Here is an 11,484-nt window from a genome sequence, read left to right as displayed (position 1 = left end):
AACCCTCACTCAGTTTAAATAAGTGTACACAATCTTTTTAATATTTGGATTTTATTTTGCTTCTGTGGTCAAAAATATTAAACGAAGAATGGGGAATTGAAAGCCCTTGAAACAAAGAGACATGAAACAAGACTAGTGATTCTAGAAAATCAGTCTAATTTGATGGATCTCTGTAGTCAGGTTTTAACTTTAAAAAATCACGGTAAATGTAATATACAAATCGCAATAACAGAGGTCGAATACACCAATAACAAAAAATTATGCAACAGTTCTTCGGAACTAGAGTAGAGCGAAAATAGAATATAAATTTTGGGTTGATTTTGAATGCCGGAAAATAAATGACAAAGTGAATAAACAATTTAGAAGTTAAAGACGTTAGGCATCAGAAAAAGACACAGTAGAATCGAAGATTGTAGCGACAGATAAACGATCGTGTAATTGCTGAACAATGCTGTAAAACTCAAATAAAAAAAATTATGATCCACTTATTATGTGGCATTAACTATTATATTTAACAATCTAAGATTTTTAACTCTGTTTGAAATGTCTACACACATTAACGTTTATGTTTGATATGTCTACATATATATATATATATATATATATATATATATTAGTTTGCTCATCCATTTCTCAGTATATATATATTTCTCAGTATCATTTTAATTGGTTAAGAATAGTTTGCTCATCTGTATGTGTTTTCGTAATAAAATGAAGATGTCGTCGCTTGTTTTTTCTACAACTGTAAATATCATTAATAATGAGAGTTGGATTTTACAAAACGCACAATCTAAGAGCATATACACCAATGAACCTCTCAACGGGGTTTATAATATAGTTTAATATTATTTTTTTATTTATGAACAGTAAAAAATGTCTTTATATTTTGATCTTCCATTAGTGAACTTCGGTGATGGGTTATTAAAAATAAAACAATAAAAAAATATAACCAATCACACAACGCCACATGACTTAAGAGGCGGGATATAAAAATTCTCCGCTAAGGAGCGGTTTAGGCAAAAAATCCATTTCTCATTTATTTTTAAATGGTTTTGCATAGGAACCCGAGCCAAAATTTGGATTTGAACCCTCAATGTACATGCTCTAAGATCTGCATTGCCTCGACAAAAAGAAAATAAAAAACAAAGCAATACAAAATTTTTGGGAAGGAGACACAGTTACAAATTGGCTATCTTAGCCATAAAGCCATAAAATTTTCAAACTTTTTCCGGTGTCTTTTTGCTGTGATGATGTTCCTGATGTTCAAATGAGCAATCCACCTATAGAAACAAAAATCCTGATGTTCCGAATTTCCAAAATGAAGATATCTTCAACCCATAGATATTAAGGAAACAAAATTCCTTAAACACCTACTATTTCATAGAATGTGTAGGATAATCTACGGAAAATGTTGGGTTATAGAAAGTTCATTAAGTGATTTTTAACTGGTTAGTACTGATAATAGTATTAATATGTGATATTCAATGCGTTTGCTAAAAATATAAACATTAGACATTAACTATTATTTATTATTTACTTTTAGCGATAAAACAATTATTTATTATTTATAAAATAATCGACAAACATTATATAAAATTTATTTAAAATTTAAATAAAAATATAAATTTCGTATTAAATTGAGTGTGTTTACATTATTATTTTATTAAAACTCGAGGTATTTCCTTTTTGTTCCAATTCAACAGTGTCAAGTTCTTATGGATATATGTTGATTAGATTGTGGGTGCATGATCTTTCTCACATTTTATGAAAGTGGCCTAATATAGAAACTTATTGTGTTTAACGATCCAATTAATTAGAAAAATTGCATTTTATGTAAGATAATTTTTTTTAACATCGCATTTATGTAAGATAACATTAGAACAATTTCTAACAAAAGCAAAGGTAACCCTTGATTAATGTGGATGAATTACGTTGTCACTAGGAAATGTCATTGTATTAATACAAATATGGGTTGTGATTTGTGAATGTGTATGTATGTATGTATGTTCAAAAGGGGTATGCACTTGGACGTTGAGGTCAAACATCAATCACTTTAAATTTTTTGTCTCGCCCGCATGCTCTTGTCCGCTTCACAGTACTCTTCAAAGCATAGTTTCAACAATAATATCATTTTCTTTCCTATTTTTTTCTTATATTTCCCACTTTTGTGGTGGGAAAAATCAATAGCCATATTTTCCATTTAGAGCACATGAAAATCGACGAAGTCGCATGCCTCAACAATTTTTTTTTAAGTTTTTTTTTATTTGGTAAAATATAAAGATATTAAAATCGGAAAAGTACAACTATTTGAGAGTTTGTATAACTGTTATACTACGAACAAAAACGTATCAAATCTCATAAGAAGAATTATTATTATTTTTTTTTTTGGTAAAATGTAAAGATGTTAAAATATAACTATTTGAGAGTTTGTATAACTGTTATTTTTCTTTAAATTTCTATACTTTTTTAAATTTTATTTTGAGAGTGATCCGAATTTTCTTAAATACGAATTTTGTAGTAAAGGAAAAAAAATTGAAAATTATCACAGTAGAAATAGATCAAATTTGGCGTCAAAATAGAAAATATTTTTCTTAAAAAATTTGAAATTTTTATACTTAATATTCTAAAGAACGTGGCATTTAAATATCATACAAAAATTGATATGACCTTGTAAACAGTATTCATGTAATCTCAGTTATGTGCTAAACAAAAGAAACAATTTAAATTAGTTTTTAGTAACTATTGACAAAGCATTGTTTTGGCATTCTTAAATAATATTTATCGTGATGTAAAGATGAGTGTCCCTTAAGTAATATCGATCCTGTTAATAGCCATGTCTACTATTTTTTATATTTTATTGAATAATTATCACGACTATTAAGAACAATAGCATTTGTGTAGCAGATTGTTAGAGCAGTTCCGTGTAACTGAGCTAGAGTCTCTTTAGAATTTTTTAATCATTTATTATATTATTTAATAATTTATTTGAGAAGATGATGTGTGGGAAGAGACTCAATATTTTTTATTCTCCATTAATGAACCTCTATTTGAGTCTCTTTAGAATTATAAATAATTTTTTTTTTTACATAATTTCTAAAAAACGTTTTTTATTAAAATTAGAAAATACATACTTAAACAAACAGATTATTATTACACAAACAGAAATTAAAAAACATACAAATTACAGATATTTAAAACATAAGCCGGTTAGTCATTGTAACTGAATGTATGACCAAACTTGTTCCATATATGTTCAATAAGATCCGCTTTTAATCGGTCATGTATTTGGTTGTCCCGAACTTCATTCCGAATGCCGATCATATTGGTCAGATTTGTAGGCATATTTCTGGAATAAGACATATCCACATGTGAGGCTCTGCCGATCATATTGGTCAGGTTTGTAGGCATATTTCTGGAATAAGACATATCCACATATTTCTGGAACTTCATTCCGAATGCCGATCATTTAACTCATCACAAGTTTTTTAAATACAACTGTTTTAAGAAGCCATTTACTAACGCATACCTAACAAGCATTCATCACAAGTCATTTACCTAATCTAAGCCCATACCTAGGAAGCATTCATCACAAGTCATCTCACATACCTATCTAACTAACGAATGCATTGAAGAGTACATCATTTATCACACAAACAGAGGAAATAAGGTAGAAGCTGACTAACCTTGATGGAAAAGACTCGCTTGCAGCTTCTAAAACCGTCATTCCTTTTTCCCACCATTTACCCTCACAAAACAAAACAGAAGCGTAAATAAATGCATTTAACTCTATTACCTAACAAAAAAGTAGCATTTAACACAAAGAAGATTGACTCTGCATGCAACCATAAACTAAACAAGCAGTAATGATAATCAAACCATCAAACCAATCATTACAAGAGACTTCTGTTCGTACTAGGTAATAAAAGAAGCTGAACATAAAAAGAACAAGAGACTTATGTTCGTACTAGGGAAAAAAAGAAGATGAACATAAAAAAAGAAGATGAACACAAAAAAAGAAGATCATCAGGAACCGATGTGATGATCAAACTCTGTTTGTACTCAAGATCAAACTCATTCATGATAACATAGTTCAACCAGACATCGCATAACAATTACCCCATATGATGATAAAACCCAAATCATATATAAACCGATAAAAGAGACACAAACAGAGGATGAACATAATCAAACAACTCAGCTTCAACCAACTAGCCTAAACCGATAAAACAGACACAAACAGAGACAAAGAGACACATTTCGATTCACTTAACTAGCCTAATTTGTACCAGATCAAACTTGGAAAAAAAATCTCAAATCGCCAAACCCTAATTTACGAAATCGATTCACCGAAATAGCCTTAAATCGGCTTCAATGACTGTTTCGAACTACCGCACACAGATATTATCTACGAATCGACACATAACTACATCATTTCAACTTTGCAAAAATTTCCCCCAAATTTCGACGAACCCTAATTTACCCTAATCGAATTTCAAACCGTCAATCAGAGGAGTAATCGGATTGTTACCTGGAAAGAGAGATGAACTGGATATCCGCCGAGTTTTACACCATCAGAGCCTGTTTGAACCTCCGATTTGACCTCCGAGAAGCGAAATCGCCGTTGCGATCGAGAGAAAGTAGAGAACTCATTTTTTTTTTTTGTCCGATAAAAGAGAAATGATTTTCTCTCCACATAAAAAATTTATCCGCAAAAAAATTAAACAGCCAATACCCTTCGTCCACGTCACCAACGAGACCGTCTCGTCCGCCTCGTCGCCAAGGATCAATCCGTCGATAATTTTGGGCTTTTCAATTTTTTTTTATCCATTTTCCTTAAGTTTGTGGGCCAAATATGTTTAACGAGCCTCTGATGGAGCTGGTCTTATATCTTCAGTGAGGTTATGTTGCAGCCAAGCTAATACAGATCGACCCACTCGTCTTTGCGTACATTATGAGTCGTATGTCTTACTATATTTTTTGTGGGTATTAGAATTTGATGTTCTGATTAAATCGCGTATAATATCAGTGTTAAACCTAATCCAATAATAGTATTTAGAGAAATTGGGTCATATATATGACTTTAAAAAAAAAAAAAAATTTAAAGTCAATAACCAACCATGCAATCCACAAGTCCTTCATATAATTTAGCTAATTATAACCGCTATGTTAATTTTTAGGGTTAGAATTTCTGACGTTGAATTAAATTTTATGGTTTACTTTTAGGGTTTATAATTTCCAATTTCAGGTTTCAATTTAAAATCTTTATCATTTTTTCTGAAAAAAAAATATATTTTTAGATACTCATTTTCTTAGTTACATATAAAAACAATTCATAATAGCACTAAATAGAATGCTATATTATGTTATATTGATAGATAGAACAATCTAACATTTATTATATCATTTATGTATGATATGTTTTGTTTCAACATATTTTATGTTTTCTGAATAAAATGATGCATTAATCTCACTTAGAAATGCATATCTATATTTCAATAGTTTTGATTTTTTTCTAAAAAAAATATATCTATCACAGTATATGTGAAAAATTATATATTTTGTACGATTGCAAGACTAAATCATTTTTTTAATGATCAAAAAAAAAAAATAATAAGGAAGGGCAGAAAAAAATATTCGTGCACTTTATATGTGTAATGTGTAACACAACTTAATACTTGTTTTTTAAGTTTTGAATCTTTGACAAGTTATTGCTAATTGTCCAAAATGAGAAGCAAAAATAGCCCCTGAATCCTTACTAAATGGGCATTATAAAGAGCTCTAAAAGGAAGGAGGGGACCGAAAAATTATAATGAGTCAGTTAATGAAAAACATGTGAAAGAAATGAAATTGAAACAGAAAAAAGTAGTAAAAAAACCATCAAATACAAGGATTGAGTCCCTTCTCAAAGATTTGACATCAAATACAAAAAAAAAACCATCGATGGACTATTCCATTTTTACGGTTCACCATTTTATGAATTTTGTGTGGGTGTTATTTTTCTTAATTTTGGGCAAAGACTAACCAATATTACACCAAGTCACCAATTCAGTTTAATATTTAATGTCGTAGTAAATGGAAATGACTTTTATTTCTCTAATTAGAACTAAAGTATATGATGTTTTTTTTGGAAAATTGTGAAAAAAATGAACTTAGATAGAAATGTTAAGGACATCCACTCTAATTTATGAATCAAACATTTTTGCTATTATTGGTTGAGTATACGTACTTATATAGAGTTGACACTGGACAAGACTTTATAACAAACAAGTACGATCCATTAATTCATGGATAATAAAATTAGAGTAAATTTGCAACCGTATATATAATTTTTTTTTGTTTGCAAGAGTTTTGTGTGGACAACAAACAATAAAGAGACTTGTCATATGACGCATATTAATAAAATCTCAAGAGAGGACAAAAAAAAACTCTCTAAGCATCAAGTGGTACCCGATGCTGAACAAGCAAAACGTCATTACGTTCATATCATTATATTTGAACGAACTCGATTTTGTTGCTGAAATAGTATGAAATATTGCCAACTTCCCTATTGTTGTAAGTGTTTAACAACAATATTGATTTCAAAATTTTCTTAAGTCATTTAAGCTAAGTGTAATTAACAAGATAACTCAGATACGTCTTCAATTTGTTGTTAAAAAAAAATGGAATATCTTCAACAAACCATTATATTTAATGATCTTCTTGTTTTGCCGATTGTGTTGTATTTCTATAGAAACCATAGGAATATAGGATGTCATGTGTTAATCCTTCAAAGATCGCTGCTATACCATTTAGAGCCATAATAATTTAGCCATTTAGCCTCAGTGAACACAGGTTTCAGGCTTTGTAAACATATACATGTTCTAGAATCTAGTAACCAGACTAATTAAAGTCTCCAATTATGTTGACCAAAAAAATAAAAGTCTCCGATTATAATGGTCGTGTCGAGGAAACCTCAGTTCTTGGTCTTTTAAGAACAAAACAAGAAAGTCAATTTTATTAAGCTAAAACAGCCACGTTACAATCGATCTTTATTACACAACCCTATTCTCCAACCATATATATAAAAGGACCAATAATTTTCGTTTTACTGTTTAGGGTTGAATCTGATAAATATCTATTTTGTCCTTGTGCCAATTTTGATGGATATATAGAGTAATGGCTGTCGGCACATCAAGAGGAGACCACTCTCCAGGGGCCACAGTTCGATATATATATATATATATATATATATATATATATATATTGCTCTCTTTCAAAATATTCATAAAAAAAACACTAGGCTAATGATTTTAATTAAAACGTAAAATTGGTTAATGCACTCAAGAAGAAAAACTAAAATTCCGATCGATTGTGTTTGAGGATGAAAATTTTAATTCATCTAGTTATAATTTTATTTATTCAATTTTAAAGTTCTATATCAACAATTACAGATACTTTTTTTTGTAACAAACAATTACAAATATTTATCAATCTTTAAAACAAAAATATCGAAGTATATGAGAGCATTTTGTGTGTGTATATATATATATATATATATCAGTAAGACAGTAACAAGTTTCATACAAGTATATAACTCATAAATTGTTGTTGTATACCTTGATTAGTGGTTGTTAAATTTATTGGACCTTTATACTTCAGCTAATAAGTTCGGTGAGAATTAACAATTTGGTGATATAGTGTGTTAAACTTAAACATATGCATCAGTTGATCCAGGTTATGGTTCAGAACAATGTTATGAAAAAATTACTGTTATGATTATGTATCTTTTAAATTTCTTATAATGTTTTGATGTCGTCAATATATTATAAAGTTTTCTTGCAGGCAAATATGATATATGTATTCTTGTTCAATAAAAAAATATATCTAATAATATTGCTATGAGAATTTATCGTATCTATTGTTTCAGATATAGTTCAGAACAATGTAATGAAACTTTTACTGTTATTTTTATGTATAGTTTAAAGTTTGTAGTAAAGTTTTTTGTTGTCGTCATTTTATTAAAAAGTTTTTAGCATGCAAAATGAGAATTATCGTATTTTTAATAATATCCACGTAAGATGAGAAACGCAAGGGCTTTCATTTCAGTCAACACTCGCAGACTTTCACTACTATCTAATATCTATAGTTAACTTACCATTGCCTCGACGGACAAGAAATGGGTCCCACTGTCGAGTCTATCAAAGCTTATGTGGCAGAGAACTGCCACATCACGATATGCTGATCTAATCTATTTTGTCGTTTTCTCGCCGCCTAACGTCACTCCCCAAATAGGTTATTGCGCCACGTGGAAATAAAAATCACCCACTTCTTTTTTTTTTCGTCTAGCGATAGATTGTAACGAAATCTTGTTTTTTTCCTTTAATACATTTGAGAAAGACACCAGTTTTTTTGTTGGTCTCCATTCGGTTGTATAAAATAAAATTTATTAGTTTTTTAAGGCAGCCATATTTGTCTATTGGACCTATGAATAGAACAATAAAATATATCCCACTTTCAAATATCTAATAAATTCCGTGTCCCTTATATATATAGGATTCGGGTTTGAATTAAGTTATTGCCCCAACAAAAAGCGATAACAAAGAAGGAAAAAAAAAAGAGAAAAATTGTAAAAAAAAAAAACATGGAATATTCCCAATCTACCATGTATTCTTCTCCGAGTTCTTGGAGCTCATCACAAGAATCATTCTTATGGAACGAGAGTTCAATCTTAGATCAATCATTTGATCATCAGTCCTTTTACCCTAGTTATAATTACTCCGACGACTTTTTCTCCTTTGAGTCATCGGAAATGTTGATCAAAGAAGAGACTCAAAACGGCGACGTTTCTAATTCCGAGGAGGAAGAAAAGGTAGGTTTTATTGATGAAGAGAAGTCATACAGAGGAGTGAGGAAAAGGCCATGGGGAAAGTTTGCAGCAGAGATAAGAGATTCGACTAGGAATGGGATTAGGGTTTGGCTAGGGACGTTTGACAAAGCCGAGGAAGCTGCTCTTGCTTACGATCAAGCAGCTTTTGCCACAAAAGGAGCTCTCGCTGTACTCAATTTTCCCGTGGAAGTGGTAAGAGAATCGCTAAAGCAAATGGATAATGTGAATCTTCATGATGGAGGATCTCCGGTTATGGCCTTGAAGAGAAAACATTCACTTCGAAACCGGCCTAGAGGGAAAAAGCGAGCTTCTTCTTCTTCTTCTTCTTCATCTTCCTCAACTTCTTCTAATTATTCATCTTCATCTTCATCTTCGTCGTCTTCTTCTTCAACATCAAGAAGTAATAAGCAGAGTGTTGTGAAGCAAGAAAGTGGTACACTTGTGGTTTTTGAAGATTTAGGTGCGGAATATTTAGAACAACTTCTTATGAGCTCATGTTGATCTTGTAATTGATTTCAGATATAGCTATTAATTAAACTTTAATTTTGTGATAGTTCTGGAATTTGTTCTTTCATTGTGCAATTTCTTTGGTTCTCTTATTTTTTTCTTTGTTGTATCCAAATGAAATTATTGGAAGAGATGCTATGGTGATGTTGAAATGTATAAAACAAACTCTATTATTGCGTTATATCGCTGGAAAGTGTCTGTGTCCACCCTAATTGCTTTAATGTTTTTTTTTTGTACTTTAATAAAACAAAAACAAAAATATTTACTTGGATAAAAGATATTAGAGTATAAAAATATTTATATCAAATGAATCATTCCTATTAGTCTAAATCTTAAAATGTATCAAGTTGACCCAAGCTATAAAGGTAAAGCCATATATTAGAGTATATAACAAAATTCAACCAAAAAAAAGTTGATAAGATAACTATAAAGTTTTTTTTTATTTGTAGGGTAATTCGATTAGATCTATAAAGGTACATCCTATTATATTGTGTAAAAGCTGTATCATAATATATATGCTCTAATACATTATGACGTTCATATTATATCGTCTGAAAACATCGTTGATGATGGTTTCGTTATCATTACTGTTAATCTCATTATTAATTGGTTGTTTGACTTCCTTTGGTAATGTTTCTTGTTGAAACATTTTTATTAACCCAACAAAGCAAAGATTCACCAGGAACGTTAAAAATCTAGATAAAAGATTGAGATTTTGTTAGATGACATAAATGTTTTTCAAAAGATATGCATCAGATGAAACGAGTTTGACTGAGTAAACGAATATCATAGTTTTGAATTTCACGTTAACTGTGTATGTATTGAATCAAGTATTGATCGTGCAATGTCATTCCGAAAATGGGTGTGACACTCGGTTAAGCAATTTGTATCACCAAACAAAATTGAGATATTCAACATTGTACTTTTTAAGGTTTTCTATATTCATATGAACCAAAACTACAATGAAAATGATATGAATTAGAAATTTAATGTCTTTTTAGGGATTTAGTTCTTATTATTTTGTTAGAAGACGAAAAACTAAACTTAAAAAAAAAAATGAAAATATGAAAGTGAACCAAACTGATTGGAAACGATTTCTTTTTGATGCGGCTTTTTTTGGCTAGCCAATATATATGAACCAGTATCTTTTAAAGCTTAATCTTCGTTTAGAGTGAAATATTGGAGTGAAATTTTTTTAAAACAGTCAGCCTTTTAAACTTAAAACAACGTGGAATGAATGATAATGAAAAACCATTGAAATAAACATTTTTTTGGGGTTAAATGTTAAGATTTTATACCAAAAACCAGGGGATACTATCTACTACTACTACTATTTACAATCTTACATAGCTTACCTACTAACCCAATAATGGAATCCGAGCAAGTTCGAAAATATTCATAACGGATGAGAGATACAATGAGAGATATAACCCATTGAAATAAACTTTGTAAGTCATTAATTTATCTAGAAGAATGGAGAAGATCAGCATGTTTTCAGACTAATTCTTTATCACGTACGATCAACTCCCACAATTCATTTGAAAGATGTGACAATATCCACCTTATGACCTTCGATACAAGACATTAGGCCTACAAGACATAACTACATAAGCCAAATTAAGGCTTTAAATATATTGATCGTTCATATGATCTCGAAAAGAGTGTCAAACTCGGTTTAACAAATTGTAGTTCAAATCAGCTAGCCAAATCTAAATTGATAATAAAATCAAATAGTTTTTTTTTTATTGAAAATTGTTTAAGTTTACTATATTTCATCCAACTGACGGAAAAAAATAAATTAATATTTGAAATTGTTTTATGTTTTGAACGGCCGGTGAGACGATAATATATTTTATTTGTTTCATAAAATAAGATGTTTAACATTTTCGCACAACTATTTTTTCTCGTATCACCTATAATAAAAGTTAAAATAAAAAGTAACTAATAGGAATACAACACAAAATGATATACAATAGAAATATCATTTTTCTTTTAAAAAAATTTTTTTCCATTCTGTAAAATATTTAAAAATAAGAAATGGAGAAAGCACACAATAGGATTGAAATATATACTGTACATTTGCACTGGCACACCATATACTGTACTATATA

The 11,484-nt window shown here is 29.9% G+C and overlaps 1 protein-coding gene across 1 annotated transcript; it reads left to right on the top strand.

Annotated features, from left to right (window-relative positions):
• Nucleotides 1–8,559: 8,559 nt before the first annotated feature.
• Nucleotides 8,560–9,548, top strand: LOC18027148 (ethylene-responsive transcription factor 15). Its single transcript, XM_006410192.2, has one exon. It carries the CDS (start codon nucleotides 8,621–8,623, stop codon nucleotides 9,365–9,367), a length of 747 nt encoding a protein of 248 aa, XP_006410255.1. The 5' UTR covers nucleotides 8,560–8,620; the 3' UTR covers nucleotides 9,368–9,548.
• The last annotated feature ends 1,936 nt before the right edge of the window (nucleotides 9,549–11,484 follow it).

This window comes from Eutrema salsugineum, unplaced genomic scaffold, assembly GCF_000478725.1.
Source record: "Eutrema salsugineum unplaced genomic scaffold, Eutsalg1_0 scaffold_10, whole genome shotgun sequence".
NCBI classification, from domain to species: domain Eukaryota; kingdom Viridiplantae; phylum Streptophyta; class Magnoliopsida; order Brassicales; family Brassicaceae; genus Eutrema; species Eutrema salsugineum.
Note: the sequence above shows the minus strand (reverse complement) of the source record. Positions and strands in the feature narration are given on the sequence as shown.